Below are 22,633 nucleotides of genomic sequence, written 5' to 3'. Positions count from 1 at the left end.
GAAAAGAGAGAAAGCAAAGAAAGGCAGGAAAGAAGGGAAGGTTCTGGGGGGAGGGAGGGAGGGAAAGAAGGAAGAAGAATGAAAGAAGAGCATCTTTATAATCTCACCTGCAGAGTATTATTGAAATGGTATCTTAGTGTTGTTTTGGTTTACATTCATCTTATGAGCTAAGACAGAAACATCCTTTTTATAAATTCACAGGTTTTTTTTTTTTTCCTGTGAATTGCTTAGTCATTTATCGTGTCATTTTTTTTTTCTGGTATCTATTCCTTCTATTTTTCAATGTATAAAAGAAAAATTGTGTGTTTAAATAGATGTTGCATTTGGTGGGGGTGTACAACATAGCATTTTCATATAACTTGGCCATGATTATGAGAAGCTTTAATACCTAATATGGTACTAACACAAACCACTTCCCACATTTAAGTTGGTTTATGTGTACTGCAGCTTGGCTGCAGGTCAGAAAGAATCTCAGCTATCTTAAGCCAAACAAACCTATGGCTGAAGCAGAGCCTCTCTTTCTCTCTCTCTCTCTTTAAGGAAGGGTCTCTATTCTAGTCCAGTCCAGGCTGACCTCCAATTCACTCTATAGCCCTAGGCTGGCTTTCAGTTTAGGGCAATCCTTCTCCTACCTCACCTGAGATTAAAGGTATGTGCCACCACACCTGGCTCTGACCATGTTTTTTTTACATATAATTTACTAATCCTTCAAAAGAGATCTTATGGTAATTTACCTTAAATTGTTATATAGTTCTTGATCCCTGTGTCCAGGTTGAGGAGCAGGTTATGTAAATGACTCGTCAAAGGCCTGGTCAGTATTCATTTTAGTGATCAAATTACAGGCTTCAGCCAAGCCTGACTTCTCTAGCCTGATTGGTTAGTCTCAAGCCTGGACCAGTGCTCAGCCTTTTTACAGTGTGGTCTTAGTTACACAGACCTGAAATTAGAAAGATGGCTGTACTCAGTCAATATTTTTTACTGCTTACTTCCAAGAGTGTATTGTGTTTTAAGTCTTAGGCACTTTAAAAAGGGGTAGAGTGCAGTACTTTATTGATTTTTTTTTTTTTAAGGTACACCTTTTCCTTCATTGCTTATTTTGAAAAGCCTCTTAGGGCTGGGGAAATGGCTTGGTAGGTAAAGAGCCTTTACTACACATGCATGAGGCCAGAAAAGGCCTGATTTGCTGAGCCTGAGTCCCTAGTACCCGTGTAAACAGCTGAGTAATAACCCATGCATACATCTAACCCTAGTCTTGCCTGGAGCACAGACCAGAGAATTGCTGGGGCTTGCTGGTCAACTAGTTGGGGGAGGGGGACACAACAGCAGTCCCAGGTTCAGTAAGAGACTCCCATCTCAAGAAAATAAGAAGAGTGATAGGACACCCAGAGTCTCCTCTGACCTCCACACACGTGCACTCCACAGTACTACACACACAACTAAGACCTCTCAAGATGGAAAATGACTAAATAGGGTTAGGGTTAGGGTTATGTCTTGCCACTTAGGGATAAGCACATTTTAGAATATATATATTTGCATATATGATGTAGGAATTTGGGTTCCTCATCAATGTGCCAATATAATACATCAACACACCAATAATTTTAATGTGTCTTCTGATTCTTATCTTATTAATTTGAAGAACGAAATCCACAAACCAGAGGATAAGATTCAAAAACATTTTATTATATCTTAGAGCTTCAAGAAGGGGTGCTTTAAGAGAAGGGGAGGGCTGGAGAGATGGTTTAGTGGTTAAGGCACTTGTCTGCAAATCCAAAGGACCTAGGTTTGATTTCCTAGTACCCTTGTAAGCCAGATGCACAAAGGGACACATGTGTCTGGAGTTTGTTTGCAGTAGCTGAAAGTCCTGGCACACTGTTCCCTCTCTCTCTGTCTCTCCTTCAAATACATAAATGAAATTTTTTTAAAAAGGTAGAAGGGGAATTTAAGGGAAGGAAAGAAGACATAGCTCTTGTCCAAGAAGGGAAAACAGGGTTTGAGAAGCCCTAGACTTAAGGAAGCGAGGTGGAGTTGTGCATAGGGTGGCAAGAAGGGTTTTAAGAAGCCCACCTCAAGACTCAGGCTGGGAGTTTCTTTGTAAGCCACCCAAATAAAATTTAAAAAGGAGTCTTTATTAAGCCAACTGGCATCTGTTCCTGAACAGCAAGGAGGAGAGCAGCCCCATCCTACTTTTAGAGTAAGTTTTTAAAGGCAAAACTCATATTTCTAAAGAAAAGATCTCAAAACTCCCCAACTATTCCTCCTTCCCCATATTTGTCTTTAGTAAGGGCAAACAAGCATGATTATAAAAGCAGAAGTTTTGTATTTAGCACCAGTCATGAAGCAAATACCAAATATCAAGCCATCTTGACCTCAGGGCGAGAGCAAACGCCAGGTGCCTTTACAGGAATCACATCTTCTTCTAATTGATGCTCTATGTTAATCTTTAATCTCTTATGGCTTCATGAGAATGTCATGATGGCTGAGTGGCCTCAGCTGGCTTCCTTTAGGTCTGTTCACCAGAGGTTGTTTCATTCGTCACTGATTTTAGTAACTGAGTCAAATCTTGGAGACTCATCAATTACAACAGGCTCATACTTGGTCCTGAGCACCATTAATTTTACCAAGGAAATTCTCCTGGGCAAACTTGATTAGAGTGTTTAAAATGCAGGGGGCTACAATTAATCCTAAAAGTAAGAGAATTAGGGGCCTGAGATGGCAGTGATCAGGGTAGTGAGCCAGGGTGACCAAGAAAACAACTTTTTATACCAATTGCCTGAATTCTTATGAAATTCCTCTCTTGTCTTTTAGATGTTTTCTCACTACAGACGTGCTTTCTTGGATTACTCCAGAGTAGTTTGTATAGAACTAGCAAGTCTCTCTAGAGCCATACAAAGTCCTCCTTGTGTTAGGATCAGCAGGTCCCACCCTCTCCTAGTCTATGTCAACCCAGACTGCTCTCGAACTCACAGCAGTCCTCCTATCTCTGCCTCCCGAGTGCTGGGATGAACAGTGTACCCCTCCACACCTGGCCTAACACTTTTATAAAAAGTTTTTTTTTCATTTATTTATTTATTTATTTATTTATTTGATGGGGAAGAGAGAGAATGGGCACTCCAGGATCTGTAGCCACTGCAGATGAACTCCAGATGCATGCGCAATCCTGTGCTTTTGTGGATACTGGAGAATTGAATCTGGGACCTAGGCTTTGCAAGCAAGTGTAACCACTAAGCCACCTGGCCAGCCCTGAAACTTTACTTGTAATGATGCAACTTAAAAAGGATTTCTGAGCCAGGCGTAGTGGTACATGCTTTTAATCCCAGCTCTTGGGAGGCAGAGGTAAGAGGATCACCATGAGTTCAAGGCTACCCTGAGACTACATAGTGAATTCCAGGTCAGCCTGGACTAGAGTGAGACCCTACCTCAAAAAACTAAAAAAAAAAAAAAAAAAAAAAAAAAAAAGGATTTCTGCCTTTGAAGACTATGCTAAACTTATTTTTTCTAAGGTGAATTGAATTAAATACTATATTCGTATAATGTCACTATTTAAATTGTTACTTTTATTTAAATGTTTTAGATATGATATTTGAAATGTTATTTTTTTAGAGTGAGCGAGAGGCAGAGAGAGGAGAGAGAGAATTGGCCTGCCAGAGCCTCAGCCACTGCAACCAAATGCCAGACACTTGTGCCACCTAGTGGGCATGTGTGACCTTGCACTTGCCTTACCTTTGTGTGGCTGGGTAATGTGTGCTCTGGAGAGTAGAGCGTGGGTCCTTAGGCTTCGCAGGCAAGCACTTAACCTCTAAGCCATCTCTCCAGCCCTAAAATGTTGTTTTTTGTGATTATAATGAATATTCAGTTCTGTGCCACCTTTGAAGGATTCAGAAATGAGCAAAGTATATTTAATTTATTTTGTAGTTAATTATTTACCTCATTGCTATGACAAAATTCCTGACACAAACGATATTAGGAAAAAGGGTTTCTTCTGGCTCACAGACTGAGGGTGCATTGTTGTGGGTTTAGCATGGTGGTGGAAACATGAGCCATTGCTTATATTGTTTTCTCAGGAAGCAGAGAGAGAAGAATGCTGCTGCTCAGCTTGTTTTGCCCTTTTTATTCAGTTCAGGACTTCAGCTCATGGCATGGTGCAAGCTACGCACAGGGTGATCTTCACTGCTGTGTTATGAAAACATCCTCATAGACACACTCAGAGGTGTGTTTCCCAGATGATTCTAAATCCACTCAGGTTGACAATGAAGATAAACATCATAGTTTCTGAGTTCACACATGCTTAAAACTCACCAAAATAGGCAGACATGTATTCCTTTGTCCTGTGGCTAGCATGCATAGGAGGAAAACCAGCTTAATGTGAACTCCAGCCTTCTACCTGGGTCTTAGCTTCAGAGTAGGTGGGCAGGAAGCTGTGTGCTGACCTTTTGATCTAATCGTATTTTTATGTACACAGCAGTGTGAAGCATCAGGTGGAATAGACACAAAATAGAAACCAGTAGGGAAAACCACTGTGGAAGTTGGGAAGGGCAGCGTATGATTAATAGGCCTGGTATGTTTGCCTCAGAAGCGAGAGTATACATAAAGTATAACAGTGTTGGTGCTCTGGATCCACTACTATTTCTTTTCTTAAAGCTTTTTTATTGGCAACTTCTATAACTACAGATAATAAACCATGATCATCCCCCCCCCACTTTCCCCTTCACAAATTCACACTCCATCATATCCTCTCCCCCTCTCAATTACTATTTCTTTTATTTTGGTGTTATTTTTTCCTCCTATTATGAGGGTCTTGTGTAGGTAGTACTAGGCACTGTGAAGTCATGGATATCGAGGCCAAATTGTGTTTGGAAGATTGCATTGTAAGGAGTTCTGCCCTTCCTTTGGCTCTTACATTCTTTGTGCCACCTCTTTTGGAAAGGACCCTGCACCTTGGAAGATGTGATAGAGAAGTCTCAGTGCTGAACACTCCTCTGTCACTTCTCAGCACCATGGTGCTTTTTAAGTCATCCCAGTGGTCACTGCCATCTGAAAAGAGAAGCTTCTTTAACCAAAAGTGAGATTAGCATTAATATATGGATATAAATGTTAAGAAAGGTACTTACAGGGCAGTTTGGTGAGCATAATATATGCATTTAGCCAGGCACCAACAGGCATTATACCCCTAAGGCTCATGACCTTCCCCACCATAGGCTTTTGACCAGATTTTCAGTACCAGGCATGTATTCCCTCCCATGGAGCAGGCCGCCAGTCCAATTAGAGAGCAGTTGGTTTCCCCATAATGGACATGTCACTATTGGACCCATTGGCACATTTGACCTGGCTGGCCAGACTTAAGGCTTACAGTACCCACTGTTGTTTATCACTGCTGATAACTTCTTTCGCCCAGAGGGCTGCATGCAGGGTAGCTTTTTCCAGCTTTCTGTCAGCTGGTCTACATGGAGGAAGTTTACAGCTTAGCTCCAGCTTGATTTCTCAGTGACCTTGCAGCCCAAGTATGTGAAGTCTTCAGCTATAGGGTCTTACCATCTTTTTTTAGTGGGAAACCAAGAGCCTTGGCAATGCCTGTGATGTTTTGGGAGCATCAGGACTTCTCTGCCCAACAACTCACTTGAAGGGATCCCATCCCTGGCACTTAAATTTTTCTGGTAATAATCTGTGGCTTCTGGGTGTGCCATTATCAAAAGGGCAGGTTTCCATATGGTTTATTCATAACAGCTTTAATTTTTATTAACCCTCCCTTACTCTTCTTTACTCAATTTCTTCCTCTGACCTCACTCTTTCTCTGCAACTCATCCTGACCTCATGTCTGAATTTTTTCAGAGAAATGACTGTTGTTTGTGAATATGTCAAAGAATTGTTACTTTATTTAAGCAAATAAAACCATAAAAGCAAAAAGTATACAACATAATGATGGAGTTTATTTCTGCATAAATTAAATAAAATGAAGGACATTCAATGCTGCATTAACATTGAACTATATACATAATGAATAGTATTGGGCTTTTAGTAATGGATTTTTTTTTTTACTTTGTTAGACTTAAGATATTTTTAAGGTGAATAGATTACTTAAACCAGAGATTCTTACTCTAACTGCACACAGTTCTTCCAATTTCAAGTACATTTAAGAATGACACAAGACAAAAGAGGATAGTAGGCAGAGAAGAAAGAAAACAAAGGTGGGAGAGGAAAGAGAGCCTTTTCGGGAACATGCAAGTTGTGTTGCAGCAAACTTGACCTTAAAATTCAGTGATGTAAGAGCCAAGACAGTAGGTGAAGTCTAACCCATGTACTTACGGTGGCTGCTTCCAGGATACTGTGGAGAGTGGGCACTCCCATTTCCAACACAACTGTTGGCAGTAGTTCGTCATACAAAGAACATGCCCCATTAGCAGGAAACTTTCTCCTGGCTAGTTAGGCAGTGCCAGCACTGCCCAGAGAGAATGACGCTGCTTCATTGCTTCCACCTGTGCTCCCCCCGTGAGACCAGTACTGAAAACTGACATGTTCTAAAAACAAAAATGGCTCTAGTGACTCCAGAGTATTTTTTTAAGTACCTGTTTGAAATGTCTTCACCACTATTTCACTTCCCTGGGAGGCTTCAGGTTCCATTTAGGCTCACTTCCATTGAACTCATATTCAGAACTAGGTGCTGCTGTTTCATGGAAAGGCAGTAGTAATAGCAGGTGCTCTGTAAGCTTGCGCACAAGGGAGATGTACATGGAGCAAGAGAGACAGGCGCTCCTGCACAGTGCTTTCACTGTTCAAGTGCAGGCCTTGGGGCGAGATTGATGAGCTCACATGCTTTGGCTGCCACACATCAGCAGCATAACTTTAACCTCTCTGTTCTTCAGTTTACCTGTAGAGTTTGTAGTGCCTACCTCAAAAGCATTCATGACAAGTGAGTTAAAACATTCATGCAATCCTATGTATATGCTAGCGATAAGTCTATCACAGTAGTACTAGTTAGCAGTGTTTGCTTTCTATTCATACCATTCCTTCCCCCACATCAGAGGGTTCTTCCCCCTGCTGTAGACTTGTGAAGCCTAGGCAGAGATTTGAATGATTAATATAGCTTTATTTTAACTTCAAGGTAGATATCATTTGTGAAAATGTGTCAGAATGTCAGTAAATAAGGTACAGAGCTCAAGGAATGGGGATATTAGCCCAAATTCAAACCTACTGTCTTTCCCTTTTTGGGGTGGGTTCAAGGTAGAGTCCTGCTCTAGCCCAAGATGACCTGGAATTTACTTTGTAGACTCAGGCTGTCCTCAAACTCACAGTGATACTACTACCTCTGTCTCCTGAGTGCTAGGATTAAAGGCATGCACCATCACACCCAGCAACAAACCTACTTTTTGAAGATTTATAAGTGTTTTGCTTTAATGAATACTTGATGGCAGTATTTTGAGAGTCAGAATCACTTTCATTATTTAAGAAACACAGAAAAAAAACAAACAAAAAAATAAAAAAAAGAGACAGTTTAAGGTATAATTGTATGTAGACTACTAAAAAATGCTGTATCAGGTAAGTGCTTACTGTCTTCTAAAATGTTGTAATTATTCAAAGATGTACAGAGTCAAATTAACAATTATTAAAAAAATTAAAGTGATGTAATCAGAGTGTGTGCTTGGTACTAGTACTAAATCACTAAAAGGATGACCTTGGTTCTCAGGTAACTAAAAATTTGGATAACAGTATATATACTATCAACAACCTTTGTGTTAGTGTGACCATAATACATAATACCCTACAGAAATAACTTAAGGTAGGGAATTTGGTTCATGGTTCCAAGGGATTTCCAGCATAGCAAGGATGTCATGGCAGAATTAAAAGGAGCAGTTGTGTTAAAATTAGCTGTATTGAACTTCTATTAGCCAGGCCTCTCCTTCTAATGCTTCCACAGCCTCCCAAATAGTAGCTGTGGAACATGCCTGTGAGGGACATTCCACATTCAAACTATAACATTTGGCTCCTGAAACCAAAGGCTTGTGGCTGTCATAATGCAAAGTGTGTTTAATCCATCTTCAAAAGCCTCCTGAAGTCTTAAGGTCCAAAGTCTCTTCTGAGATTCAAGGCAAATTCCTAGTTCTTGGAAGTCTTGGAAGATCAAAAACAAAAGTTATAGACTTCTAATGTACAGTGTCACAAGGAAGATATTGGACCAGCCAGGAGTGGTAGCGTACACCTTTAATCCCAGCCCTCGGGAGCAGAGATAGGAGGATCACTGTGAGTTGGAGGCCTGCCTGAGACTATATAATGAACTCCAGGTCAGTCTGGGCTAGGAAAAGAAAAAGGCTATAGGTCCACTCCTCTAGCATCCATAGCAGGTAGTGAAATCAGCTGAGCTCAGCGAGCTTGGGTAGCCCCTCCAGGCTTTTTCTGCTGCAATACCTATGAAGTATTCCCAGGCCAACTCCGCTTGTGCCGACAGCTTTCTTTGGTGGCCATCCCATAGTTATGTATTGACAGCATCTTGTCTTCTCTCTCGCATCTCCAGCTTCACCCTGGTAGTTTTGTGAATACTTTTCCTAAGGAGCTGCATACAAGGAATCCCTTGCTGCACATTGCCTGGTGTCCCAGGCTTTTCTCAAAAATCTTGGTACGAAGCTTTGTGAACCCCTAACCGTTACACTCTGCCTGCCTCCAAAGCCGGCACAATGTGTACAGCACCAAGTTGTGCTACCCTGTCAAGAAATAGCCAGGTCTCCTTGGACCAAGGCGCCACAGCCTCTCAGTACCCAGGTGGCTGAACCTGGAAAACATTTTTCTAGATGGCTTTCCAGCATAGCACCCCGCAGCACTCTCTTTTCAAATGAAAGTCTTTCAAATGGGTGTTCAGTTTTATACCCTGGAGCCTAGTGACCTACTTCCAGCAGCCAGATCCCTTCTGTAAGGACCCACGTCCTCCTAAAATAGCAGCACCGGCTGAAGAATAAGCGCACAGCATAAGCCTACGAGGGACATTTCTGATGCAAACTGTAACACAACGTGAGGTATTTTTTGATGACTTTTGTGCTGCTTTTTACTAGGAAATGTGTATGTGCTAATCATCTAGGGAAAAAAAAATTTTTCGAGATAGGGTCTTACTCTAGCCCAGGCTGACCTGGAATTCACTATGTAGCCTCAGGGTGGCCTCAAAAATCACAGTGATCCCCCTACCTCTGCCTCCTGAATGCTGATATTACAGGCATGCGCCACCACGCCCGGCTCTAGAAAATAATTGTACAAACAAGTAGCCACAGTTTGTTGTGTGTTTTAGGAACCCACTGCCTTGAGCCGAGGAGCCTGTTTAAGCATAGGCCTTTCTTACCTCTTTCCTTCACTGGGATATAGCTCACCAGGTAGAGGAAGCACTTAGACACACTGCTATTCTAACTCAGGATTAATGAGAAGTGACTAGCTAATAATGTTGTGTTAAATTAGCTGTATTGAACAGCTTACTGGGAAAGGTCATCAAGTTCTATTTTGGACATCATTCTAAGGGAGAACTAAAATCTGTTTATGTCCATCTTTGCTTGTAAGGAAAACATGGTTTTAAAATTTTCTAGTGCTGTGGCCAGTTTCTACACCTGGCTGACAACGCTCTTCCCACCCTCACCTGCCAGCTGGTTGAGCTGACTGGGCCAGTCCAGGAAGCCCACACCAAGATGGTGAAGGACAAGGCTGGAGAAGGCTCTGCCACCCTGTCCATGGCATACATCAATACTCAATTTGTCTTTCCCTCATGGACACTGAATGAAAGGAAGGAGTTGTCGAGTGTCCCTTCGTTCAGTCCATAAGGATGGAATACACGTACTCTCGACACCCTTGCTGCTGGGGAAGCAGGGCCTGAAGAAGAACCGGGTCATCAGCACAGTCGCCCCCTTCAAGGAGATGCTGGTGGATTGCTGTGGCCATCCTCGAGCTGAGTGCCTCCACCAAGAGAGACGAAACCTTCCTCAAGAGGTGTGGTCTGCGAGCAGTGTCTCCTCAACTCACTCAGGCATCATATCACCAAGGTCGTTTCCGAGATCTTGGTACTTTTAACTTGCTTTGATGGTGGCGATTATATCAGCATTATTCACTCACCCCTAACAAATTATGGCTGTTCTATTGCGATGTCAATATAAAAACCAATGGACTTTTTTTCAGTGTCCTCTGAAAAGTTTCTCGCATCTACAGATAAGATTCTAAGACTGAAGATTTCTTTAAAAATAATATGAAGAAGTTCTTATAGATATATAGAATGCTGTGAGCAGCTCAAGTTTCTGAAAGAATGCATATGCTTGATAGACGAAATGAGCTGATAATCACCACACAGTCATAGAGAACTAAGTAGACTTAAGAAATAAATGTGGGTCACATATGGTAATACACGCCTAAAACCTCAGCACTAGGAAGGTCAAGGCAGGAAGATCATGAGTTTGAGTCTAACCTGGCCTATATAATGAAACAAGTATTTTCCTTGCAAAGGCTAAAGCTGTAAAGGAGCTGAGATGCTTAGGAAAGTGCCAAGGGCATTCAAATTTGTCTTTGAAGTTAGACCATCTCTGTTTTGGGGAGGGAGGTGCTGAGGACTTAACATAGGGTCTGGTGACTAAGCCACATCCCCAGCCCTTGAAGAAGAGATTCTCAGTGATAACAGTTTACATGTAGGAATCGCCCTTTATCTTATGCCCTTCTTTTACTTCTGTTACAATCTTGAAACAAAAAAGCTGGATATTGTCATTAGTATACCTGACATCCAGGGAGAGAAAGAGATAAGATTATCATTTACTTTCACTGAATTTATGTGTTCAAGACTTAAAGACTGGGGCTGTAGCTCACTTGGTACACTGCTTGTCTGACTGCACAAAGGCCCTGGTTCAGTCTCCAGCACCACATGAACTAGGCATGGTGGCGCATGCCTCCAATTCAGGAGGGTCAGCAAATCATTGTCATCCTCAGCCACATGGTGAGTTCAAGGCCAGCCTGGGATATATGAGATGCTCTCTAAGAATACAACATAGCTGTATGGATACGGCATAGCTGTCACATCCATGAACTCACAGCAGCTATGGTTTCCTGCATAAATTTGAACAAGTAGTATATTTCATCATGGGTTGAGGAAAGAAAAGTCCATAAGACCTTTCAAAGTAGCTAATGGTGGCTAATGGTAGAGTTGTGTTCTTCAGTGGTGCAGCCATTGGTAAGTTACCCATTCTCCAGTAACAACCTCCTGCCTAAGATCAGGCAAGGACCTAATTTAACTCAGTGAGTCAAAAAAAAAAAAAAAAAAAATCCACAAGAAAGTAGGATGATAATTGGGAAGAAGAAAAGTTTTAGTGGAAGACTAAATGGAGGGGAATAAGATCAAAATGTGTTATATACATGTATGAAAATGTCAAAAATAAAAAGAAAGTGTCCTAAAAACATAAAATGAAGCTGGGCATGGTGGCACATGCCTTTAATTCCAGCACTTGGGAGGCAGAGGTAGGAGGATCACTGAGAGTTTGAGGTCACCCTGAGACTACATAGTTAATTCCAGGTCAGCCTGGACCAGATTGAGACCCTACCTCGAACACCCCCCCCCAAAAAAAAACTCACAAATGAATCACATCCTAGGAGCTCAAAAGAGCATGATCTCAAGTTATTGTCAATTTTTTTTGGCAAAATTATGAAGAATGTTAAAAGTACCAGGAGGATGAAGAAAGACAAATGTCCCAGTTTCTAAAACAGAGTAGATGGTAAAAACTTAAGTCCAGTTCCCTATTATAACCTAAATGGTAACAAAATCTCAAGAAATTATTTATTTATTTATTTATTTATTTATTTATTTATTTGAGAGCGACAGACACAGAGAGAGAAAGACACATAGAGGGAGAAAGAGAGAGAATGGGCGCGCCAGGGCTTCCAGCCTCTGCAAACGAACTCCAGACGCGTGCGCCCCCTTGTGCATCTGGCTAACGTGGGACCTGGGGAACCGAGCCTCGAACCGGGGTCCTTAGGCTTCACAGGCAAGCGCTTAACTGCTAAGCCATCTCTCCAGCCCATCAAGAAATTATTTAAAAAGAAATCCAAGGTGCTAGAGAGATTTGTTTTGTGGTTAAGGTGCTTGCCTGTGAAGCCTAAGGACCTAGGCTCAACTCCACAGAACCCACGTAAGCCAGGTGCACATGGTGGTGCACATGGTGGCGCACGTGTGGCTGGAGGCCCTGGCACGCCCATTCTTCTTCCCTCCCTCTCTCTCCTTTCTCAAATAAATAAAGTAGAAACAAATCCAGTTGTTTAGAAGAGAATGAGAGAATGGGATGATCATCACGAATTACAGAAAAAGACTTGCGAGCTGACCTCTTTTTTTAAAAGTTTTATAATTGCTACTAGGTTAGAGAATACAAAGACATGTTGTATCTTGACTTTAGCAAGGAAGTGACAGTCTCCTTACTGTCCTTGGAAAAAACTCCATGGTGCGTGAACAGATTGTATACAGCTGTTTGCATGGCCACACCCATGCCCGTACAACACAGAATTTGTTCAAGTAACAGTCAGTTGCTCTACACATTTGATTTTTTTTTTTCAATGAGAACTGGTGGTGAGTAGTAATTTGCACACTCAGAAAGTATGGATTTGTGGTTAAGTTTTTGACTGAGATTGTGTGGTGAAACCTGAGTGCCTAAGGTTTTTCATGTGATTGAGATTTAAATTCTAGACTTTCTTCCAGCCAATCTGTATTTGTTTCACAAATCACCTTGACTTATAATTCAAAGAATGGAAGTCAAAGGACAATAATACCTAAGCCAAGGCTGGCTAAGTAAGAATACTTAGATTATAAGGAATCTTTTTATCATTTGTTTGTTTTTTTTTTTTTTTTGGTTTTTCGAGGTAGGGTCTCACTCTGGTCCAGGCTGACCTGGAATTAACTGTCATCTCAGGGTGGCCTTGAACTCATGGCAATCCTCCTACCTCTGCCTCCTGAGTGCTGGGATTAAAGGCGTGCGCCACCACGCCCGGCTTTATCATTTGTTTTATATCAGCTAAACTTACCCCAAGTAGATGTTTTCCATGCTCTTGAAATGTCGTTTCTATGAATAAAAGAATAACTGGTTATATAGATGTGCTCAGCAATGTCTTTTTAGGAGTTAATGTTTGTTAGGCTCTTAGTAACCACTTAGTGAACTATTCAGGTTATTTATACTTAAAATTGTACAGATTCCCTGAAATCATATGAAAGAGAGAACAACAATGTGCTGTCACCTTAGGAAAGTTCTTTATAATTTATTGAGACAAAGAAGCCCATGATGAATACTGCAACCAAAATATTTTATTCATAATTGGTGATCTTAATGTCAACTCAGAGTTTCATTATTGACATTTCATTGATACAATATTTTGTCTTCAACCTCAAAAAATACTAATGGGGGCTGGAGAGATGGCTTAGCGGTTAAGCGCTTGCCTGTGAAGCCTAAGGACCCTGGTTCGAGGCTCGGTTCCCCAGGTCCCACGTTAGCCAGATGCACAAGGGGGCGCACGCATCTGGAGTTTGTTTGCAGAGGCTGGAAGCCCTGGCGCGCCCATTCTCTCTCTCTCTCTCTCTCTCTCTGTCTTTCTCTCTCTGTCTGTTGCTGTCAAATAAATAAATAAAAACTTTAAAAAAAAATACTAATGGGAGATGGCTTAGCAGTTAAAAGTGTTTGTTTGCAAAGCCTATCAGCACAGGTTATTCTCCCTGGTACCCAAATAAAGCCAGATGCACAAAGTGGCACATGCATGTAGAATTCATTTGCAGCAGCAAGAGGCCCTGGCATGCCCATTCTTTCTGTCTGCCTCTCTCTCAAGTAAAAATATTTAAAAATACTAATGTATTTTTTAAAAATAGTTTATATAGGTTTCCCATGCTGAGCAGGAACTATGCGATTGAGCTACTCTTCAGCATCTAGTTGTTCATGTTAAATGACACTTTTTTATGTGTTCCTTTTTTTTAAAGTATTGATTGCCAGGTGTGGTGGCACATGCCTTTAATCCCAGCATCCCAGAGTCACAGAGGCAGAGGTGGGAGGATTGCCTTGAATTCCAGGCTAGCTTGAGACTACATAGTGAATTCCAGGTCAGCCTGGGCTAGAGCAAGACCCTTCCTGGAAAAAATACACACAAAAAAGTATTTATTTGCAGAGAGAGCAAGCGAGAATGAGAGTGCCAGGGTCTCTAACCACTGCAAATGAACTCCAGATGCATGTACCACCATGTGTATCTGGCTTTACATGAGCACTGGGGAATTGAACCTGGGTTGTTAGGCTTTGCAAACAAGCACCTTAACCACTGAGCCATTTCCCCAGCCCAAATATCACCTCCTTAATGAAATTCTATCTTTTTCTTTGTAACAATCCATCTCAGTGTTACAAGTAGCATCCCAATAAAAGTTGAAGGTGACCAAAGAAGTCAATTCTGGTCTTGATAATTGTGGGTATTTTTAAATTTAGCTCTTTCTGCTTTGACTGGCTTTAGTATCTCATAAGCTCTTAATACAAAAATTTGGCACTGGAAAGATGGGTCAGTCATTAAAGGCACTGTCTGTGTGCCTTGGTTTGTGTCCCCAGTGCCCATATAAAGTTACAGATGCACAGTGTGGTACATGTGTCTGGAGTTCATTTGCAGTGGCAGGAGGCCCTGACATATCCATATATTCTCTCTCTCTCTTCTTGCAACTAAATAACTTTTTAAATTGGTTTGGGGCTGGAGAGATGGCTTACCGGATAAGGTGCTTCCCTGTGAAGCCTAAGACTCATGTTTGACTCTCCAGGTCCTACGTAGGCCAGGTGCACAAAGTGACGCAAATACACAAAGTTGCATATGCACACGAGGGGGCACATGCGTCTGGAGTTTGATTGCAGTGGCTAGAGGCCCTGGCACACCAGTTCTGTCCCCCTCTCTCTTTCTCTAAATCTTGCTCGCTTGCATTAAAAAAAAAAAAAAAGGCCAGTCTGTTGGGCTTGTCTGAAAAAAAAAGATTTTATGTGACACAAAGCATTTAAGACACCTGTTACCAAATTTTTAAAGTATTTAATAAGCATATTGGGTCAGTTTTGTCAGTAAATATTGTACAGTATTGGTTATGAGGTACCCTTTTCCCTTCTCCCAAGCAATAAACATATATTATGATATACACAAAATGGGAAATGTATGGGCTGGAGAGATGTCTCAGCAGTTAGTGCACTTGCCTGCAAAGCCTAATGACCTAGATTCAATTCCCCAGTAACTACATAAAGCCAGATGCACAAAGAGGCACAGCATGCATTTGTAGCATGCATCTGGAGTTCGTTTGCAGCAGCTAGAGGCCCTGGCACACCATTCTGTCTGTCTTGTCTCTATATTTCTCTCTGTTTGCAAATAAATAAATAAATATAACTTTTAAAAGGGAAATGTGGCCAGGCTTGGTGACACACACCTTTAATCCCAGCCCTGGGAGGCAGAGGTAGGAAGATCACTGAGTTCACGGCCAGCCTGGGACTACAGAGTGAGCTCCAGGTCATCTTGAGCTAGAGTGAGACCCTACCTGGCGGGAGGGTGAGGGCAATGTGATTATACATGAATTAGGTTGAGTTAGTGGAACCTGAATACCGCCAAGAAGCACATCGTGGTATTAGGTGTGGTTCTGTGTTCATCTCTATAAATAGATTTGGGATTTATTTGCTTTAATCACAAAGGTTCTCCCCACCCCCATAATTCTGTATCTATTGTTGGCAAGGAGTTGTTTGGGGTTACCAGGGTCCAAATGTTATCTCTGAACTTTAGAAACACCAGTTTCCTACTTATATGTGTTTTCATGTGTAGTAGAAAAGAACAAAAGAGATTAGAAATACAACTTAATGGGATAGTAGATAAAAGAATGAACTAAGCTATACTAACCTTTTATTTTATGAAATCTCAATATGAGTATTTTGTTCCAATTAAACAGACTTTAATCAGTCATGTCATACTCAGAGAGGTATTCGATTTTGGTTTAGTATGCTCTCAATTATAAAACTGTATTTGGTCTGTTTTTTCATTTTAGGTTCAGTCCTTATTACAAATTTATAGGTTTGACATTTCTGTAATCTTCTATTCACTGTTCCTCAATCTCCAAATTCCCTTAAAATAATGGTAAATGTTTGATTCTCCTATTTATTCACATTGTATGTAAGAGTCAACCAGTGGACTTTTCAATCTAGTGACAGGCAAAAGGCCTTCCCTGAGCAAGAACCAAGTTGTGGCCTTTTCGAAGAACAGAAGGATGGCTGTTATGAATGGGGCATAATTGGAAAAGAGGAAGAGCCAGAACTTGTGGGGCCTACTGTGTCCTGAAGAGGAATTTGATTTTACTTCTGGGGCAACAAAAGGTCATGAGGGTGAAGACAGCCTAATTAAAGCAGTCTGATCTGTATTCTCCATCTCACCCTGGCAACTCTGCGAGGGGTGGGGAGGAGGAGACAAACTTGGATGCAATGCGGCTGATGTTATAGGATCCCAGATCAGAAGTGATGGTGTCAGTGGAACAGAGGAGAGTGGAATATGGCAAATGCTGGTATTGCACCTAGAGGAGAGAAGTGAAAAGGAGAAATCAGAGACAATGTTTAGATCTGGGGATGATTCTCCCCTTTGGTTCTGTTGTTTTCTCTTCTTTCTTTTTTTTTTTTTTTTTTTTTTTCCTGAGGTAAGGTCTCACTCTAGCTCAGGCTGACCTGGAATTCAATATGTAGTTTCAGGGTGTTCTCAAACTCATGGTAATCCTCCTACCTCTGCCTCCCGAGTGCTGGGATTAAAGGTGTGCGCCACCACACCCGGCTAAAGGTTCTGTTATTTTCTAAGACAAGGAAACCTGGAAGAGAGGGTAGAAGTAAGAGTTCAGTTTTCGCTGTCTTGAATTTGAGGTACTTACTTGAAACTTCCAAATGTATCATTGGTAATACAACAAGGATGATGGAGCTTACTGGAGACAAGTTGGGGTGGACATGTGATAAGAATTTGAGCTTTCAGTATATAAATGGTAGTTAAAGCCGTGAGTCTAAAATACAGTTACTTTGAATATTCATATTTTCTGCATTATGTTTTTATGTCATATAAAATTTTACTCACATTATATTGAAAGTAGTTATTTTTATTATGATACTTAGAATAATTTATGTTTCTTATCTTCTTGTTAGTAAAATACTTTGATTTCCTTGTCCTGTTAAAGATTTTAAAGGGATTTAGCTACTAGTATCTATATTAAAATGAACACATAATAATGTTTTTTTCTATTTTTTTTGTAGGCAAAGTCATTAATAAAGATTTACGACATTACCTGAGTCTTCAGTTTCAAAAAGGATCAGTTGATCACAAACTGCAGCAAGTAATCAGAGACAATCTCTATTTGAGGACCATCCCATGTAAGTATGTGATGGAATCAAAGAAATGAAAAGTTAAACATATATACATACACATGTATATGAAATGAGCAAAAATAGCCTTAACTCATTACACATCTAGAAATAAATTAGTAAATACTTTTAGATGAAATTGTGAAACTGAAGTTGTCTACAAGAATGAAAGAAAAATTAGTTAAGAAGAATTTTTTTCCTGAAAACTTTAGGAGTTTGGTTTAAGTAGAAAAAGTGGAAGAAGGCTGGAGAGATGGCTTAGCGGTTAAACGCCTGTGAAGCCTAAGGACCCCGATTTGAGGTTCGGCTCCCAGTGCCCACATAAGGCAGATGTACAAGGGGGCACATGCATCTGAAGTTCATTTTCAGTGGCTGGCGGCCCTGATATGTCCATTCTCTCTCTCTTTCTCTCTCTCTCATTCCCCCTCTTTGTCTCTCTGTCTGTTGCTGTCAAAGAAATAATAAAAACAAAAATTAAAAAAAGAAAAATTGGAAGATTTATGTTGTGACTTTTAAATAATAATTTTGGCATGCTTTCAAAATATTTTTATGTATTTATGAGAGAGAGAAAAAACGAGCATGCCAGGGCCTATTGATGCTTCAGATGAAGTCCAGACACATGCACCACTTGGTGCATCTGGCTTTATGTGGGTACTGGGGGATTGAACTTACAAGCAAGTACCTGTAACCATTGAGCTGTCACCCCATTCCATAGCTTATTATTTTTTTTAGTGATATAATGACTACAATTTTAAAATAAACACTTGGAAGTTGGGGAGAAGGGGGAGTGCATAAAGTGCTTGTTGCACAAGCATGAGGACCTGAATTCAGATCTCCAACATGTATATAAAATGTTGAGGAGATACAGGCAGGAAATTCTTGGGGTTCACTGACTAGTTAATCCAGCTGAGCTCTAGTTCAGAGCGAAACCCTGTCTCAGTCTACAGAGAGAGAGATAAAGACACCCACCATTGACCTCTGGCCTCCATACACATGTACACATACTCACTCTTAGCAGTTACCTTCTTTCTAGTTGCTGGGACAAAACACCCAACCAGAAGCAGCTTATGGAAGGAAAGGGTATATTTTGGCTTAATATTTAGGGGAGGTTTCTTCATTGGTGGAAACCATGGCAAGAACAAACAGCAGGGTATCACAGCTTGTCACATCAGCTGGTAGGAAGCAACAAGAAGGAGCTAGCTAACTAATTCCCAGGGGACCTGGACTACAACCCTAAGGTTCCCCTAGCTTCACACCTCCTCCAGCAAGACTCCACTTCCCAAAGGCTCTACCAATTAAGAGTCAAGTATGAGGCTTAATCACAAATTCATGAGGCTACAGGACACTACAATGCTGTGCCAGGAAATCTAGAATCGTTAAAAATATGTTCAAGGGGCTGGAGAGATGGCTTAGTGGTTAAGGTGCTTGCCTGCAAAGCCTAAGGACCCATGTTCTACTCCCCAGATCCTACGTAAGCCAGATGCAAAAGGTGACACATGCACACATCTGGAGTTCGATTGTACCAGCTGGAGGCTCTGACACAACAACTCTCTCTCTTTCTCAGAAAAAAAAAAAAAAAAACCCTAAAAAAATGTTCAAGGAATTAAAGCATAGTATGAATACAATGAAGAAAAATGGAATATAGAAAAAAAGAAGTAGATGAAACTTTAAAAAGTCACTGGGTAGATACAAAAACATTCTAAGTGGCAGAAGAAAAAAATATCACTAACTAATCAAACTGAAGCACAGGGGGGAAAGAAGCTGAAAAACTGACAGGTGTTTTTTTGGGGGGAGGGGTCTCCAGGTAGGGTCTCACTCTAGTCCAGTCTGACCTGGAATTCACTATGTAGTCTCAGAGTGGCCTCGGACTTACAGTGACCTTCCACCTCTGCCTCCCGAGTGTGGGATTAAAGGTGTGCACTAACATGTTTGGCTAAAACTGCACTTTTGAGAGAGGGGAGAGGGATGGAAGGGAAAGGAGAGTGCGTTCTGCTTCTGCTACAGGGACTTCCAGTTGACTTACTGTTGCCATAATTAGAAATTGAATATGATACAAGTAGCATCTGGTTTTAGACACTGAAGTGTAAACAGAATTGTGCTCTGTTCATATTTACCTATAGTGCTCCATCAAGCCAAAGTAAAGGAAGAAGGAAAAATACTTGAAAAAATAACTGCAATTTTTCTAGAACTACAAACTCACAGATCTAAGAAGTGAAACATGCCCTAGCAGAAGAAACACAAAATTACAGCAAGGTACTTTATGGTTAGTTGTTCAGAACCAGTGAACAGGACCTGGAGAGATGGCTCAATGGCCAAGGTGCTGATAGCCTCCGTTTGATTCCCCAGTTACCCATGTAAAGCCAGATGCACAGAGTGGTACATCCTATATTTTCAGTGCCAAGAGACCCTGGTGCTCACTCAGATATACACACTCTCTCTCTACTTGCACATAAAAAATAAAAAAAAAATTAAAGCCAGTGACTAAGATAGAACTGTAAATGGCAGACAAAAAAAAAAAAAAAAAAAGAAGATTCAGGGCTAGAGAGATGGCTTAGTGGTTAAGGCGCATGCCTGTGAAACCTAAGGACCCATGTTCAATTCTCCAGGTCCCACATAAGCCAGATGCACATGGTGGCTTATGTGTTTGGAGTTCGTTTGCAATGGCAAAAGGCCCTGGCATGCCCATTTTCTCTCTCTCTGTTTCTCTCCCCCATCCTTCTGTACGTCTGTAATAAATAAACAAAAAATAAATCTTTAAAAAAGAAAGAACACAATGGGTATGGAGAGATGGCTTAGTGGTTAAGCACTTGCCTGTGAAGCCTAAGGACCCCAGTTTGAGGCTCGATTCCCCAGGACCCACGTTAGCCAGATGCACAAAGGGACACATACATCTGGAGTTTGTTGGCAGTGGCTTGAGGCCCTGCCATGCCCATTCGCTCTCATTCTCTCTCTCTCTCTGCCTCTTTCTCTGTCACTTTCAAATAAATAAACATAAAAAAAATTTAAAAAAAAAGAACACAAAAGATTCATTCCATGTGAGGGAGCCAAAGCTTCTTGCAGATATATTAGCTGAAGCAGTACAATCTGGAGTCCAGCAAATGAAATCTAATATATGAAAAGGGAAAAAAATACAAACCTAAAATTCTATAACAAAAATGTACCTTAAAAGTTAAAGACATGGCTGAGAGATTGCTCACTGGTTAAAGTGCTTGGTTACAAAGCCTGCTGGTCTGAGTTTAAGTCCTTAGCACCCATTTAAGTCAGACACGCAAAATGGCACATGTCTACAGTTTGTTTGCAGTGTCAAGAGGCCCTGGCACACTCATACATAACTAACTCTCTCTTTCTCCCCACCCCCAAATAAATAAATAAAAATATTTAAAAAATAAAAGTAAGGGCTGGAGAGATGGCTTAGTGGTTAAGGCACTTGCCTATGAAGTCTAAGGACACGAGGCCCTGGCAGGCCCATTCTCTGTTTCTCATTAATAAAAAATAAAGTAAAAGATGTTTTCAGACAAAAAGATGAGGCAATTTTTTTAGTAGCAGAATTATCACTTTTAAGAAATAGTAGGCCAGGCATGGTAGCACATGCCTTTAATCCCAGCATTTGGAAGGCAGAGGTAGGGAGATCACAGTGAGTTCGAGGCCACCCTCAGACTACATAGTGAATTCCAGGTCATCCTGGGCTAGAGCGAGAACCCACATTGAAAAGCCAGTAAAGATAAATTAAAGCAAGGAGACTCAATAAATGTAATAATATTTACATTATATAAAATGTTACCTGGGCCCGGAGAGATGAAACAGCAAATAAAACTCTAGTTTCACAAGTGTGAATTCCTGAGCTTGGAACTCCAGCACCCACAGAAGAGGCTAGAGTCTGTGGCAGGCGTTCGTAAACCAGGCTATGCCTATGGGAGAGAGGGGAGGCTGAGACAGGAAAGTCAGCTGGAAAGAAGGTCTCTGACCTCCACACAACTCTCTGGGATGCCTGTGTCCACCCTCATTCCCAGGGACACACACACACCAAAAATTATTTTTAAATACATTACACAACTAGAGTAAAATTAAATTTGAAATCATTAGAATGATATCTAGAACATTTCCCCAATATTTGCTGATTAAGTAGTACATTTCTAATCAACATGATAAATTTCATGAAATACATTGTTTCCAAATTTTTAGGATATAGCTAGAGCATTTAGATGAAAATATAATCTTAAATGTTTATGTTGGTAATCAATGATAGAAACTTCTAACGAATCTAAAATGAAAAGAGTAAAGTAGAGTCGGGTGAGGTGGTGCACACCTTTAATCCCAGTACTCAGGAGGTAGAGGTACGAGGATCACTGTGAGTTGAGGCCACCCTGAGACTACATAGTGAATTGCAGGTCAGCCTGGACTAGAAGGAGACCTTACCTTGAAAACAACAACAAAGTTAGTGAAGTAAAGCAAAATTAGGAAGGAGCCATAAAAGTATGAGCAAAAATTTAAATAGAAAATTGAGAAAACCAGTTACATCAAATGATGATTCTTTAAGATCCATAAAAAAATTGATAGGCTGTGGCTAAATTGCCAAAAAAAGATTTTTAAAAAAGAAACAGAAATTAACACAAGAATCCATGGTGGTATCCATAGAAATATTCCAGCTAGTGTGTGTATATTGAGGAATATTCTGAGAAATTTTATGCTATAAACTAAACAGCTTTAATGAGATGAACAAACTGGCGGACAAAAAACTACTAATGCTCGCTTAAGGAATAGATGAGGCTGGGAGATAGCTCAGTGGTTAAAGGCATAGTTTGCTTGCAAAGCCTGCTGTCCTGACTTCTATTCCCTAGCACCCATGCAAAAAGTGGAACAAATGTATGTCATTCATTTGCAGAGCAAGATACTCTGTGTACCCATACATACATGCATGTAAATAAATAAGATATTTTTTAAAAATAGACAATGCAGACATCCTCTATTAAAAATTGAATTTATAGTTTGTAATTTTACTATAGAGAATACTTCAGGCCCAGATGATATGGTAAATTTCATCCCCAAAAGAATAACGTATTATGACTAGGTGGGTTTTGTCTGAAGAATATGATGTATCATTTGAAAACTAATATTGTGGGTTAGGGAGATTGCTCAATGGTTAAAGATTCTTGCTTGAAAAGTAATACTGTAATAGATTAGAGAAGAAAAACTGTATGATCTTAACCTATGCATAAATTTTTATAACAAAATTTAGCCCCATTCATGATAGAACTCTCAGGAAACCAGTCTGT

At 40.7% G+C, this 22,633-nt stretch overlaps 1 protein-coding gene across 3 annotated transcripts in view; it reads left to right on the top strand.

The window, feature by feature from the left end:
* Positions 1–22,633, top strand: part of Magi3 (membrane associated guanylate kinase, WW and PDZ domain containing 3) — a 261,567-nt gene that overhangs the window by 129,043 nt on the left and 109,891 nt on the right. For all 3 annotated transcript variants that reach the window (XM_045137897.1, XM_004667556.2, XM_004667558.2), the window contains exon 2: positions 17,253–17,369. In XM_045137897.1, the coding sequence (XP_044993832.1) occupies positions 17,253–17,369 (117 nt within the window). The remainder of the gene's footprint in view (positions 1–17,252; positions 17,370–22,633) is intronic.

This window comes from Jaculus jaculus, chromosome 19 (assembly GCF_020740685.1).
Source record: "Jaculus jaculus isolate mJacJac1 chromosome 19, mJacJac1.mat.Y.cur, whole genome shotgun sequence".
Lineage (NCBI taxonomy): Eukaryota > Metazoa > Chordata > Mammalia > Rodentia > Dipodidae > Jaculus > Jaculus jaculus.
This window is presented reverse-complemented; position numbering and strand designations above follow the sequence as displayed.